Genomic DNA, 16,470 nt, shown 5'->3' with positions numbered 1-16,470 from the left:
CTCTGCAGTAACCATTGAGCTGTAGTTTGGAATTCCAGCTGGCAAGGCTGTTTTTATTAACAGTCTTTTTTTCTGCCTGTAGTGCTGTAAATGGTAGACTGGAAACACCAACGAGTTAAATGCAATATAGAGGCTGAATAAACCACTGGGGCCAGAGAAATTTTCAAATCAATATCTCATGGCTTAGATGCAAATAGAGAAAATTCTCTGTGCAGCAGCTAGTGACTATCACTTAGATGAAAAACACTAGGAAGTTTAAAATGTGATAATTCTAAACAATAAGTAGTTGCTAATAAACTTCATTCTTTCTCAGCCCTACTGTTGTGCCTTCTTTAGTCTCTTACTGCCAGTATTAACAGTACTTGAAATTTGTATTTTATTAAAACCCAAAGTTATACATACTTTTTCTGCATAGTCACTTTGCTAAAAATTTATACTATTAACATGGCATCACATGAATAGTCACTGATTAGTATTTACTATTTCCCATAACAATATGCCATTCTTAGCCAAATCCTGGTAGTTAAACAGTTTTACTTTAGGAAGATAGATGGATCAAATTCTTCTTGGGTGTCATTTGATTTATGCCAAGGTTGAATTTGGCTTTATTTTGGGCCAAGTTCTGCTACCTTTACTCACATTAAGTAGCGCTTTACTCCTTGAGTAGTTCCATTAATTGAGGAGTAAGATACTACTCAACTTGAGTAAGGGTGGCAAAATCTGGCCCTTTATCTTTGTGGCACATTTTTTCACTTGCCATGGAGGATATAATGAATCATAGAATCTTAGCATGAGATATGCTATAATATAAATGAGATATGCAAAAGAACTATTAGGTCATCTTATCCATATCCCCCGCCAATGCAGGATTGCTCTTTACAGTACATTCTTTAATGCTTTGTCAAGTGATGAGTCTTCCAAAATTTCCATTGGATGACTATTTCACAGTCTAATAAATTTCACAGTTAGAAAAATTTTCCTGATATTCAGACCACATTTTCCTATGCTAAATTATTGCTTGGACAATTCTAGACAATTCCTTTAACCAATGTTAGAAGAAAACATACCTGGATTTATTAAAAAAGGTCTAATCCTGCAGTACTTACTCTGGCAAGACTCACATTACCTTCCTTTTCCAGAGTTAGAACTACAGTACTAATCTCTTAAAAAGTATCAATAATGTTGTGATAAAAATGATTAGCTAGTAGAACTGTTTAAAAGTTTGAAAAAAAAGAAATGTTTTGTCATTGATTCTTTGACTCCAAGACCAGAAGGGACCACTGTGACCATCTAGTCTGATCTGCTGTATAACACAGGCCATAGAACTTCCCTAAAATAATTCCTAGAGAATATATTTTAGAAAAATATCCAACCTTGATCTTAAAACTGGCAGTGATGGAGAATCCATCAGAACCCTGGGTAAATTGTTCTACTGGTTAATCACTCTGACCGTTAATTAGTCTGACCATTTTCATGATTATTTTCACAAGTTTTCCTCATTTTTTTGGCCAGCTCTATTAGCTAGTTTTTTAGAATGTGCCTCTTTGTTCTCATTGCATAAAGAAAATGTGCATGAATTAACTGGTAAGACTAGAAAAAAGACTAGTTAGACTAGAAAATGTTAATATTTATCTAGATTACTTAGTTGGATTTAATTGTCCAGCATTTTGATATCCAATAAATGACCTATTTTATGAATTTTCTTTAGTCAGTGAATACCATGGTGAAAAACTGTAATTACTGTATCACTTATGGCTTGCATTTTACCAGCATAAATGTTGGATGAGAATTACTGAACAAAAACATCTTTTTAGATAGTTATGTATCTTTTTATATCCATTTCTAACCAGATCCTTTTGTGACTAGATATTGGCAGTTTGAACCTTAGAGCATTGTTCTTTCCCAATTTGTATGGTATACAAAGCACATCTCCTGAAGTCTTAATGTAGGCAATGTTTCTATTGACTTCAGTTGCTGTTTTGCTTCCATTAGGATTATATGAGCATGCCCCAAGTAATCATTTCCTCAAAGCTTATCAAGAAAGATGCATAAATGAAGTCCTTTGCCTGACTTACTCCAGTATGGCATTTTCCTGTCTTGATCCCATGGTTAAAAAAGAGCCATAGGCACTACACAAGAAAACAATGAAGATAAGTCAAATGAGGTGGACATCTTATGAAAAAAAAGAGAGAAACAAACAAATTGTTCCCATGAGCAAGTTTATCCTATTTCTCCAACAGCACAAGTTATACATAAATTATGGCCAGCCTAGTTAACGTGGACTATGACCCTTAGCCTTAAATTTGAATGTTGGGCATTTTGTATATGTTGTTGGTGTATTGGCCTGAGACATTACCTGTACTACTTGTTGTTTGAACCAGCCCAAACAAAATATTTTTATTTATATGAGTCACAGAAGACCTACCCGGCTTCCTTGAAGTCAATGGGCACAACTCTGGTTGACTTCAGTGGGAGTAAGTTTGAACCCATAGCATATTTAAAGAGAACCAAAGGAAGCATGTGTGCAGAAATACTCAATATGACATAAATCATAATTACGCTGTGTGGGGGGAAAGTAAGTGTTTCTCCACTGACCATTTAGAATAATTGTCTAAAACACTTGAAATCTAGAACCCTCATTAAAGGAAATCCATGACCACGTGTAATACAAAGTTACACAGAAGGCAGTTACAGTAAATATACAATAGCTGATTCATGCAAAAACAAATATGTGCGTAGTGGAGGGGTCTGATCAGGAATCTAAGATATGATTATTTTTGCTTTTGTGTGTTTAAACCTGATTTTCTTTCTTTCTTTTTCTTCACCTTAATAATGCCTTAAAGTCAGTTGAACTCTTCTCATAAGTAATGAAAAAGAGCTTGCAGAATCAGACCCTAGGACTGTGCATCCTTTTCACCAACTACATTGCTTCACCATTTCACACCATTTTAAATTATAAATATATAATTATAAACGATAAAATATTATAAATCTACATTATAAATATATTTACTATATATAGTACTTAACTAAAGTGAGAGAAAATGGTGTATACATATATTTATAATATATAAATATTATATATTAGGATTTGAGCCTAAACCACTGAACTCAATGGGAGTTTTCCCACTGGAATCAGGATTAAGGTCTTAAATCATTTCCAGTCACACATCAAGTCAGTCTATGTATAAGAATTTATTAAACAAGAACCACATAAGTTTTTCTCCAATGTGATATAAACTGTTGCAGCAGAAGGATCTTGTTTCCTGTTGATGAGATAATTATATTCAAAAAGAAATAAATCCTTAAGGCATGTTGAAACCATTAGAAAAAAAATCCAAATAGACTGATTTTTAAAATTGCATTTTTTTGGTAGTAGTTTCCTGGTATTTTTAGAAATTAATCCTGCAAGTTATTTTAATGGAATTAACAATGCTAATTCCCTTTAGAACAATATTAATTCCTTGTAGAAGGAAACCTAAACGACTAACTGCTAAAGCAGTCTCGAATCTACCACCTTACAGTACAATTTACTTGTGTACATAATGAAAAATTATACAATACGTGTAGTTAAACCTAGGGCCCAATCCTTCAAACACTTCCATATGTGAGTAACGTCACTCACATAATAACTAGTTCAATTGAACTCAGTGGGAATACTCGCTTGAGTAAAATTACGCACACACACAGGTGTTTGCAGAGTGGGCCCTTAGTTTTTGAACTATAAAAGCGAAAAGTTGAGGCCAAATTCTCTGCTGGTGTAAGGTATAACCCTAGGGATTTTGGTCTTTGGTTTCTTTATATAGCAAGTATTTGTAAAATATTAAAACTAAAAATACTAATGGAAATGAAATTCTTCACATTGCATTCTGTCCCCAAATCTGTATTTGTATATTGACAAAGAGCTAACAAATTGAATAAACTGTGTTATTTTAGAAATGGCTGTAGCAAAGTGACTGATGTATTTTTTTCTCCACTGCACCAGATTTGGAGCTTCTTGTATACAGTGTTGTTGTAGCTGTGTCAGTCCCAGGGTATTAGAGAGACAAGGTGGTAAGGTTATACCTTTTATTGGACCAACTTCTGGTCCAATAGAAGGTACTACCTAACCCATGTTGGAGCTTCTTGTTCATTTGTAATGAACAGGTGAGTACACTGTAAATATGAATAATTCCCAAACAGCAACAATTACACTATATTTTAAAAATTTTCATTCAAATAAATAGCTCATCTTTAGTAGGGTACTTAACATGTTATTATAAAAATGAAGGGTCTCCTTCGTTGACTTGTTAACTTTAATTTTAGGGAACAAAATATATATTGCCCCAAAACAATAATTCCAGTGGAACATCTCACGTTAATAAGGTGAGCAGGATTTGGACCTTTAAGTATAATATAAATACTTAATAAAGTCAACTCTTGTGATATCATTTACCATCTTTAGATCACAATTCTCTTTGAGCAATAAGAAATAGGGACAAAGACACAGTGATCTACGTTCTGAGGGTCCTTAGCCAGTTTTTACCTGGGCTTTATTCAGCTAAAGTTAAGTTAAAGTCAATGGGAGTTTGTCTGAGTAAGGACTTAGGAAAAAAACTGAATAAAGGTCTCAGAGTCTGGCTCAGTAATTTTATCTCCCGTTGTGTCTTGTTACTTAATTATGCTGGTACAATAAGGTTCAATAGCAACACAGCTGTATCTTATCATATAGCTTTCCACAATGAGTTCCCATTTAGATCTTTGAAGTGAAAGACATTGGAGTTATACTAAAAAAACCAGTAAAGGAAACATTTAAAAAAACCCTTTAAAAACATTATATAAAAATTTAGACAAACTATTTATTTATTTACATATGTTAAAGTAATGGATCTCAGGATGAAGTCTGAAATCTGAGTGCATTTGTAAAAAGAAAGCATACAGTTTTTGGTCTCTGACTTATAGTGGTTCAGTATAACCTTCTGAACAATTGAGATGGCATACCAAGTGATTGTATTACTACCCAGTGTAGGACTCTTGGGTCAGGAGACTGTAACATTATTGTTCAGCTCTGTGAATGGTATAGTTTGCTGTGTAGCTATATAGTGCATTAATTCATTTGACTGTATAACTGGCTCTGTGCTACAGTTACTTGAGGCTCTGATCCAGCAAAGTTCTGAGCAGCTTCTACAAGATGCTGAATGCCCTCAACTCCCTGGGAATTGTAAGATTGGTCCCTACATACTGCATGAGCTATTCATGTATTGTGGTTATGTTTAAGTCATAGATTGTGAAGGAGCTTTCATGAATTACAGAGCTTTATTGCATGGAGTAAACTGATCTTATGACCATTTACTTATTTTACTGATTAGTAGGGATAGCCTTTTCAAAACATGATTTTTCATTTATTAGTACAGATTCTCTGAAGACAGGTTAACTGTATATTAACATTTTCTAATATTTGTTTTGTCTTAGGTGGGATTACATTATTTGCAGTGATTACTTTAATTCTGGACTCTTTTAAAATTGGATACTTTATTGGATTTTCAAACTGTTTATCAGCAACTGAAGGCATTTTTCCTGTCACACATGCAGTGCATACGCTTTTACAGGTAAAAGCAACCAGTTTTAGCTTGTTATTATGTCTGTTTTTCTGACCAAGCATAACTTTTGTCTGTTCCTCTTGCTCTGTTTTTGCTAAATTAGTTTATAAAAACATTAGGAGATAAGTAGTTAAGGGCTAAATTTTTTGTGTGTGCATACCCCTTTCTGCATGCAAACTGGGATTTGAGCATGCAGACCAGGCAGTTGAGCAAGAAGTTACCCAATTTGTATCCAAAAATGCCTGTTTGTATCTGAAAATGAACTAGCTCCTCACATATAGAGATGTATATATAAATGTTTCACATGGATAAGAAGGTCTCCTAAAAATTTGGTCCCACATTTGGAACGACATACCTTTTTGTAGTTCAAGTTAGGCACATAGTTGTCATAATTTTTTTTATATGAAATGAGACAAATGCATTTCACTGAAAGAAAAGGAGTACTTGTGGCACCTTAGAGACTAACCAGTTTATTTGAGCATAAGCTTTCGTGAGCTACAGCTCACTTCATCACTGCATCCGATGAAGTGAGCTGTAGCTCACGAAAGCTTATGCTCAAATAAACTGGTTAGTCTCTAAGGTGCCACAAGTACTCCTTTTCTTTTTGCGAATACAGAATAACACGGCTGCTACTCTGAAACATGCATTTCACTGTTGCTTCTGTACAGGAACTTGCCATACTGGTTCAGTCCATCGATCCATCTAGTCTGGTATCCTGCAGCTGACAGTAATGAATATCTGATTCTTCAAAGGAAGGCAAAACTCCTACATAATGTACTTATGTAGTTGTGCAATGCTTGTTCATCTGGGGAAATTCCTTCCTAAAACAAGTAAATGATGGTTTTCACCCTGAAGCATGTTATTTGATTACGCACATCACGTTGTGGATAGCAGCAAACGTAGCCAATGAGGAGTGTACAGTTATCCAGTCGTATTCTAAGTCCAGCCATTTGTCTCCATGTCATCATGTGGCAATGAATTCCACATTTGATTACATGTTGCATAAAGAAGGGTTTCCTTTTCTAGTATTTTAAACTTGCAGACAACTCCCTTGTTATTATGTAATAGGTCAAAAGGGAGAGACTGTTGAGATTTCACAATAGCCTCCATAATGTTGAATACCTGAATCAAGATCCTCTTACAATTTCTCCATCCTGGATGGTGAGCCAGATTATGCACATGCATGAGGGCCGAGCACAGTGTGTGGTTGGGGGAGGCCCAACTAGCTTCCATTCCCTTGCACAACCAGCTCTGAAGCAGAATTCCAATTCCGATTCCATGTGCAACGCAGCGCTGTACTGAGGAAGGGAAAAATAAAAAACACAGATAACTGAGGCTAGTCAGGTCACTTAATGCACCTCCAGAAGGTGCATAGATAACATGGCGATGGGCCACAGTATAAGAACTGTGCCAGAAAATTTGGATTTCATTCAAAACTTTCATAAAGTTTGGAAGCCTTTTGATCCAGTGTTTTAGATTAGTCCCTTTTTAAATTTGGCAAATGTTTCACTGAACAGATGGGCAAATGTGGCAGGAATGTGGGTCTTCTGGTTAGGTGGCTGGAGATCAGAATTCTCAGTTTTGCCAATGAAATGTTGTGTAGACTTAGGCCCACATGTTCAAAAGTGTCCACTAATTTTGAGTTCCTTAAATCAGAGGTGCTGATCATGCATAATTCTAGCTGAAGTTAATGGGGGCTGCAGAAAATCAGGCCCTGGATATCAAGTTTGGCACCAAAAATTGAGGTGCCCAGAATGAATGGACATTTGTGAAAATTTAAGCCTTAATTTACTGTTAATTATAAAACCACCTCATGTGTTTTCGATTTCTCAGAACTCCATTTCGCTGGGACCATTAGCAGACAGAGCAGACAGGCAATGTTGTTTTTAAAGGTTCTGTGGAGAAGAGTGAACCATTTTTAGGTAAGGGAAGGGCATTAGATCTAATATACTTGGACTTCAGTAAAGCATTTAACTTGATACCACATGGGAAATTATTAGTGAAATTAGAGAAACTGAGGATCAGTACAAGGCGGTGAATGATAAAGTAAATAAAAGTGCAAAAACAATGGGTTGTGCTGAAAGGTGAATTATTGGACTAGAGGGAGGTTATAGTGGAGTTCCTCAAGGATAAGTCTCGGGATCAATCTAATTCAATAATTTTATTAGTGGTTTTGGCACAAAAAGTCAGCATCTGCTAGTGAAATTTGCTGATGATACAAAGTTTTGAGGCATCGTCAATACACAGGAGGATTGGAATATTATACAGGAAGATCTGGATGACTGACAACCGGAGTAATACAAATGGGATGAAATTCAAAGTACTGAGTGCAAAGTCATGCACTTAGGGTCTAATGCATTTTTTTGCCATAAGCTAGGGGCTCATCAGTTGGAAGAAACAGAGGAGGATAAAGATCTGGTTGTGTTGGTCTATCACAAGATGACTATGAATCATCAACATGATGTGACTGCAAAAAAGACAGATGTAATCCTAGGATGTATCAGGTGATGCATTTCCAGTAGAGACAGAAGTATTAATGTGGTTGTACCAGGCACTGGTAAGATCTCCTTTGGAATACCGTGTACAGTTCCGTTCACCCATATTCAAGAAAGATGAATAAAACTGGAACAGGTGTAGAAAAGCACTACTATGAATTGCCCTGCTCTGTTCACTCTCTCTGAAGCATCTGGTTATGGCCCCTGTTGGAAGACAAAATACTGCTCTAGATGGACAATTGGTCTGACTCAGTATGGCCATTTTTCTGTTCGTATGATGATCAGGGGAATGGAGGACCTATCTTATGAAAGGAGACTGGAAAAGGTTGGCATTTTTAGCCTTGTAAAAAGAAGGCAGAGAGGGGATATGATTGCTTTCTATAAATACATCGGTGGGTAAACACCAGGGAGGGTGAAGAGCTATTTAAGCTAAAGGACAATATTGGTACAAAAACAAATGGGTATGTACTGTCTATGAACAAATTCAGGCTGGAAATTAGAAGAAGGTTTCTACCCAGCAGAGGAATGAGGTTCTGGAACAGCCTCCCAGTAGGAATTGTGGGGGAAAACAATTTAATTAGATTCAAGAGAGGGCTAGACAAATTTATGAGTGTGATTGTATGATGGGGTTACTTGTGATGGTAGGGGCAAGCCCTGAGGCTCACTTCCAGTCTGATGTCCCTAAAATCTCATGCTTCAGGGTTTCAGCAAGCCATGTGCAGGAATCAGGAACGGATTCTTCTCTTCCCACTCCAAGCCCCTCAATTATGCTGGGTTGTTTTTGTTTTTATTTGCTTTTTATCTCCTTGCTTGCCACAGCTGGAGATGGGACGTTGGATGCAATGGGCCAGAGCTGTGAGGTGACACTGAGAGCTCTCTCACTCAGGTCCTTGTCTGGCTGGCACAGCTCAGGAAGCTCACATGGTCAGGGTCTCAAATATCACATGATCACCAGCCATTTGTGGGACCAGGAAGGAATTTTCTTCCAGGTCAGATTGGCAGTGGCCTGGAGGTATTTTGCCTTCCTCTGCAGCATGGATGCTGGTCTCTTGCCAAGATTATCTGGGTATATCTCACTTAATCATTTCCCTGCCATTGCAGGGGCCTTGGGCACTGGTGCACCTCAGTCTCTCCTGTTCTCTGCCTGTGGCAAATAATAGTCCTCCTGGGCTTGTAATACTGTGGTCTAATTTTGGTTATTGGGTTTAGGGTGTGAGTGTTGGTTGCCTGTGATATGCAGATGGTCAGACTAGATGATCTGGTGTTCCCTTCTGGTCTTAAACTCTGTGATTCTATGCCTGACCTCTTTTCAAGCACTTCCTCTATTGTCAAACTTCAGTATTCTGGGAACCTAACTGAGATTGATGTCTCCAGATTCCATGCCAGCATCCCTGTGGAATCTGGTGTATCCTTCTATTATCACCTTGCATTCCTCATTCATTCCACTAGACTGCATCAATAGGGAACTAAATCCTGAAGTCTCACTCCATTATCCTTCCACAACCTCAATATCATCTGATTCTTCTTTCTTCCCCCCCATTCCCACCTCTCAGACCCAGTCTCCATTGATGTGCTCTGCCTCTTTAATATCCCCCAAAACTGACCTTTCTGTGCTCTCTTGGCCGCTACAACTTTTGTACCTGCTGTAGTTGTCTCTCAGATTGATTACTACCAACCTTCTCTCCTGCTTTCTGTATGTCACTTCTCCTCCCTGCAGGCTATTCACAGTACCCCTGCACCTTGAATCCCTTCATTGACCTGTCTCTTACCTCATCATTCTCAACATTCTCAGCCTCACCAGGCCCTACATAAATCTCACTGCTGGCTACATCTCTGATCTCACTTCTTACTTTCACTTCCTACATTCCTCTCATTCTCCTCTTCTTCCCACTCCTTTCCATTTCCTTCTTTTGGCTTCGTGCCTTTGCTCATGCAGCCACTTCATTCATGGAGCAGTCTCCCATTTCTTGTCCACTGGGAGCCCTCACTGTGATCGCCTTCATAGCCCTCCTAAAATCTCTCATCTTCCCGGAATTCTTCCTACCTTGTTCCACTCACCAATGATCTCTCATCTGAAATGTTATCTCGTAACTTGTCTCATGTGTGTTATTGTTGTCTATTTTAGACTTCAGACTTGGGGCAGGGGATTCATCTCCCTTGATCAGGCTGTAAAGCCCAATGTAAATGTACTGGCCCATACCTTTTAAATTAATAATACTGGTTGCTAATTGACAGGTGCTGCAAGATAAAAGCCCTTTATTAATTGGCAGCCTCAGGCAAGAAACACACTTTTATATGGGTTGGGAACCAGTTCGAACCTCTTACCCATCAAAATGCTCCTCTCGGAGAAGGATAGATGCTCATGGCAGCACTGCTACTGTTGCAGTTGCAATACCTGTCTTGTGGACAGAGTAGGGGTTGGCAACCTTTCAGAAGTGGTGTGCCGAGTCTTCATTTATTCATGCTAATTTAAGGTTTCGCGTGCCAGTAATACATTTTAGCGTTTTTAGAAGGTATCTTTCTATAAGTCTATAATATATAACTAAACTATTGTTGTATGTAAAGTAAATAAGGTTTTTAAAATGTTTAAGCTTCATTTAAAATTAAATTAAAATGCAGCTCTTATCAGTTTAGTGTAATCCTTGCCCTTGCTTTTCTTTGCTGAGTTTTCCAATGTCTGGCACGTATTTGCATACTTTAAGCTCCACACAGGCTTCTGAGTAATCAGTTGTTAACCAGCTCCGAGAGGGACAGAGGACAGATTTCATGTGTGAAAATACCATTCACACAGGTATGTGGATCCAAATGCTGAAAGCATTGCAAATGCAGTTTTCTTCAAACAGTTAAATTTCACTGGCAGGGACGTCCAGCAGGTCAGAATAGAGGCCCCATGATCTCTCTCGGTAGCTTCAAGTGCACTCTGCAGATCTCCAAACTTTGATGCCCACAGTTCTGAGTTTTTAACTGAATGAGCTGCATTTTGAAATCTTCAACACCTGCACACTGAAATACAGACAAATCCAAGTCGCTTTTGTTGAACTTTTCAGGTTTAATTAGAAAAGAAAGCATTGGGCCAAATCTCTGGAAGTCTTGAAATCTGTCAGAAAATTCTGATTCCAGTTCTTGCATATACATTCTAATCTCAATGTCAAATGCAGTGCGCTGTTCCACGTGCCATGATAGTGATGTAAGCAGCAAATCAGGACTTAAAAATATCCAAGTACAGTGGCGCTGGAACAATTTTTAAGGTGGGGGTGCTGAACTGTGCCCCCTCTTGCCCCTGTCTGCACCCCTCACTGCCCCAGGCCAGCAGCAGAGCCCTCTGAACCGGTGGCTAGGACCCGGGGCCGGGAGCGGGCCAAGCAGGGCCGGCGGACAGAACCCCAACTGGCAGGGGGCCAGCGGCCGGTACCCCAGGTCAACAGTAGAGCCCCAGGGACCAGTGGGCAGGACCCGGGCAGTGTGAGTGCCACTGAAAATCAGCTCGCATGCCGCCTTTGGCGGCTGCCTACCCCTAGGACAGCGGACTTTATATTTCTGTGCTGTCAGTCTGGTAATTTCCTTCACATTTTTCACCACTACTTGAAAAATAAAAGTCTTTCCAGATACAGAAACTCAAAGTATGGGATATATTTTGGATGAGACATATTTAATGAAGTTTCTACTGCAATCTATTCCACTGTCTTGTGTGCATGAGAGATGTTAGATTTCTGAGTGGCAAGCAGTTCTGGGTGAATGGCACAGGGGACCAAGGGACATTTCAGATCAGTTGAGCCTGAAGGCAATGGATCTGCACCAATTTACACCAGCAGAGAATCTGGCCATAAGCGTTTTCCTGTATATCCACCTTCATTGTTAATACTCACAAATATAGTGACATTTACCCAAATGAACTGATTGTATTTTATCTGTATTTCCATTTAGGTGTATTTTCTTTGGTGTCATGCCAAGGATATTATCCAGTCTTTCAAAACACTTGAAAGGTAAAATGAATATGATTTAGCTCTAGAACATTACTTCTAGTTTGTATGTATATTGTTTTAACATGTACTGTATTATCATATAAAAATGCAAATAGTGAAAACTTTTGGAGTCTGATTCTCCTTTTACTTATGTTTGTGTAAATCAGGTGCAATTCCATTTACTGGAGTAAGTGAGAGGGTGAATCATTTTTTAATTTATATTTTCAATTTAAACAGCGTTTATACTTCTTTAACAAAAATAGTCAAAGAATATGCTTATTTTCCCACTAATTGAATCATGTAACATGATTGCTACAGCAAAGTAACTTTTCATCTTGGGAGTTACACATACCTTTCTCAGAGTAAGGAAATATCACCTATATGTTTCATGTTTAATTTATTTAGCTGTCTGAAGGGTATTGGCATCAGCCACTGTATGCAGGAGCTTGCATTCAGTGACACACGTTTGACAACATCTTAAATTGTTATGGGGGAATGCCTTCTTTGGACCAGATATGAATGTGCAAATATACTGTGGGACAAATTCTGCTCTGAGGTATGCCCATATAGCTCCCATTGAAGTCAGAGGGATTTGTGTACACATCTGATGGCAGACCTTGGCATCTACAGTGTGATTTACATATCCCATTAATTGGAAACACTAAATAAACTCAGATGATCTTGAAATAGAGGACTATATTCACTAGCCCGGAATTTGGAAGACCTGGATTCAATTCTCTGTTCTACCATAGACTTCCTGAGTGACTTTGGGCTAGTCATATAGTCTCTCTCTAACTCAGTTCCTCATCTGTACAATGGAATTAATAGCACTTCCCTACCTCACAGGGCTGTTATGAGGATAAATGTATTAGAGATTGTGAGGTGCTCAGATACTACACTAATGGAGACCAGATAAGTGCCTAAGGTAGATAGTATAAAGTCATAGATTACAAAGACTATACCCGTATCTTTATTCACAAAATACATATAGAATAGACAGCAGCAATTAAACCTTTCCTACCCAGCTCCCTAAAAGTTGGGCCAATTTCCAGGAATAATGACTCTCTGTATTGACTTTGCTTGGAGTTATGGGAGCTCAGCACCCCTGTAAATTAGGCTCAGTGTGTCTGAATTCTGGCTTGGAAGGAACATCACCAATAGTGCTGGCAGCAGTCTCCTCTCTGCTTGCAGAAGTGTCAACTGTGCTATAGCCAGAGGATGGAGATCATCATCTGATTTCACATTGCAGGCAAACTGAACCAATGATCATGAGACAAATGTTTTTATACCCCATCCCCAAGTTCCTGAGCTGTCTAGTTACCTTACAATTACCTTAAAAAATCCATTCTTCTTTTAGGGTCCAATCCTAAAAATCTGCTATTAACTTTAGCGGGAGTTTTGCCTGCATAAGGTTTATGTGCACTCAGAAAATATTGCAGCTGCACAGTCAGGTAGGAAGGAAGGAAGGATCAAACCCTTAGTGTCAATTCCTGCTTTTCCCACCCCATCATTTTTGGCTTTCTTCTTCTTCTTTAAGGATCCAACGGGGCCTCTCATGTGGGAATACAGAGCAGCATCTTGTATATCTTAGTGATAACTCTTTTTATTTTTAATTAAATAGATGGAAATGTCAAACTATGTAGTAACTATGAAAATACTTCTTAAAACTATGGTTGCACAGGTGCGCAGCATTTCAGCAGAGACAAAATTAAACCATGATTGAAAAAGTAATAAAAAATATAGGCAACAGCACTGAGAAAGGGGAAGAAATCAGCAAAAAGACTTACAGTGGCCAGGGATAAAATTTTCAAAAGTGCCTAAGTGACTTAGAGACCTAAGTCCTATGGACTTTCAGTAGGATTTAAGCTCCTAACTCACATAGGTACATTTGAAAGTTTTACCCGAGATCTTCATGTGGCAGCATTGACTTCAGTGGACCTCCACTCCTAAATGTCAAAAGAGCTCTAGCAAGAATAAAAAAGAATGTCCATTCTACTGTCATCATGCGTGGTATTGTACAATGATGAAGCGCCACAGATGTAAGCCAACAAGTTTATCTGGTGATGCCTGACAAAGGTGGATGGAAAGCTGTCTAGATTATCGGGCTCAGCGAGTAGTGATCAATGGCTCGATGTCTAGTTGGCAGCCGGCATCAAGGGGTCAGTCCTGGGGCTGGTTTTGTTCAACATCTTTATTAATGATCTGGACGATGGGATAGATTGCACCCTCAGCAAGTTCGTGGATGACACTAAGCTGGGGGGAGAGGTAGATACTGAAGGGTAGGGATAGGGTCCAGAGTAACCTAGACAAATGAGAGGATTATGCCAAAAGAAATCTGATGAGATTCAACAAGGACAAGTGCAGAGTCCTGCACTTAGGATGGAAGAATCCCATGCACCGCTACAGGCTGGGGACTGACTGGCTAAGCAATAGTTCTGCAGAAAAGGACCTGGAGATTGCAGTGGTCGAGAAGCTGGATATGAGTCAGCAGTGTGCCCTTGTTGCCAAGACGGTTAACGGAATATTGGGCTGCATTAGTAGGAGCATTGCCAGCGGATTGAAGGAAGTGATTATCCCCCTCTCTTTGACACTGGTAAGGCCACATCTGGAGTATTGTGTCCAGTTTTGGGCCCCCCCCTACAGAAAGGATATGGACAAATTGGAGAGTGCAGCGGAGGGCAACGAAAATGATCAAGGGGCTGGGGCACATGACTTACGTGGAGAGGCTGAGGGAACTGGGCTTGTTTAGTCTGCAGAAGAATGAGGGGGGATTTGATAGCAGTGTTCAACTACCTGAAGGGGGGTTCCAAAGAGGATGGAGCTCAGCTGTTCTCAGTGGTGGCAGATGACAGAACAAGGAGTAATGGTCTCAAGTTGCAGTTGGGGAGGTCTAGGTTGGATATTAAGAAACACTGTTTCACTAGAAGGATGGTGAAGCACTGGAAAGGGTTACCTAGGGAGGTGGTGGAATATCCATCCTTAGACGTTTTTAAGGCCCAGCTTGACAAAGCCATGGCTGGGATGATTAGTTGGGGCTGGTCCTGCTTTGAGCAGGGGGTTGGACTAGATGACCTCCTGAGGTCTCTTCCAACCCTAATCTTCTATGATTCTATGAAATGTCATAATGCTCATCTTGAAACATCACTGCTAAACAAACTACAGGAGCTGGCCAAATATTTATAGAAAACAAAATAAGAAAATGACTCAGAAACCTTGCCTATGGGTTCTGTTCTCTTTAGGTTTGTGTATAAATCCCATGAACACCAATGAGAATTAGGTAAACATATAGAAAAGAAAATAAGTCAAGTCCTATGACTATAAGGCTTTCTGATGTATTGAGCAGAGACAGGTGTGGTCCAGTGACCCAAGTTCAGTAGTTGGAGCCAGGAATTCATAAATCCAAATCTTGCCAGCAGTAATAACCCCCTCTGTGGCTCTTAGCAAGTCTCTTTGTATCATGTTCCGCATATTACTCAGCTACCTTACACAGTCACTGTGAGGAGTGAAATAGAAAGAGTGAGGGACAGTATGAGGTGATCCAGTGTACTGTCCTGAGCAAGGGAGGCAGCGTGGTCCAATAGATACAGCAATGGCCTGGGAGCCAGGAGAGCTGGTTTCTATTCCTGGCTCTGCCACTGACCTGCTGTGTGACCTTAGGCAGGTCACTTTCACTATGTTTGGTCTCCCACCTTTGTTTGTCTTGTCAATTTAAATTGTAAGTTCTTTGAGCCAGGGACTTTCTCTTATTGTGTCTTTATACAGAGCCAATGAGGTCTGACCTTGATTGGGGCTTCCAAGTGCTACTGTTATACAAATAATAAATATCTGACCAGACTTGGCTTTCATTTTTAGACAGGTTCCTGAGTCCTGAATTAAAAACTCATATTTTATGCATCACAACTGTGAAAATCCGCACACAATACCACTAACTAACACTGTTAGTTGGATTTGGGGGCAGTTTATACAACTGTGGGAATGCTCTTGAAAACATTTGTGATGTATTAGTTCTTTACTTCCATTATTAGCTTCACTGCAGCAGCACAATAGAGCCTTTGTTATATGCTCTACAGTACCTCTATACAGGGTGACATTAAAACATATTGTTCTGTTTGTTTAAACATGTAAAATACTATTCTTTTAGTTTATTTTCAAAATAAGGCTTGCAGTGTGAGCAATTGAAATAGATCTATTTATAAGTGGATTGCTTATAGTGTGTTACCTCTGAATCTGGGACTTTGTGCAAAAGCAAGATAAAGAATTGATCAGAGAAGCTGACTAGAAGAAGGAATGCAAACACATTGGAAATTTGGTGCAAAAGAAAGAAGTCTGTGGTAAGCAGTGGGAAGTGGAGGGACCAAGACTGGCTCACTCTTGGAAAAACTACCACAGTATTCTATAATAATGGATCAAAACATCACAGTTTGTAATTACTGT

General features: G+C 39.1%; 1 protein-coding gene across 1 annotated transcript in view; it reads left to right on the top strand.

The window, feature by feature from the left end:
* The window catches only part of OTOP1 (otopetrin 1), a 36,386-nt gene that overhangs the window by 2,337 nt on the left and 17,579 nt on the right, over positions 1 to 16,470 (top strand). Inside the window, exons 2-3 of the mRNA XM_048847250.2 lie at positions 5,452 to 5,588; positions 11,999 to 12,057. Coding sequence (XP_048703207.1) covers positions 5,452 to 5,588; positions 11,999 to 12,057 — 196 coding nt within the window. The remainder of the gene's footprint in view (positions 1 to 5,451; positions 5,589 to 11,998; positions 12,058 to 16,470) is intronic.

Source organism: Caretta caretta, chromosome 4, assembly GCF_965140235.1.
Source record: "Caretta caretta isolate rCarCar2 chromosome 4, rCarCar1.hap1, whole genome shotgun sequence".
Lineage (NCBI taxonomy): Eukaryota > Metazoa > Chordata > Testudines > Cheloniidae > Caretta > Caretta caretta.
This window is presented reverse-complemented; position numbering and strand designations above follow the sequence as displayed.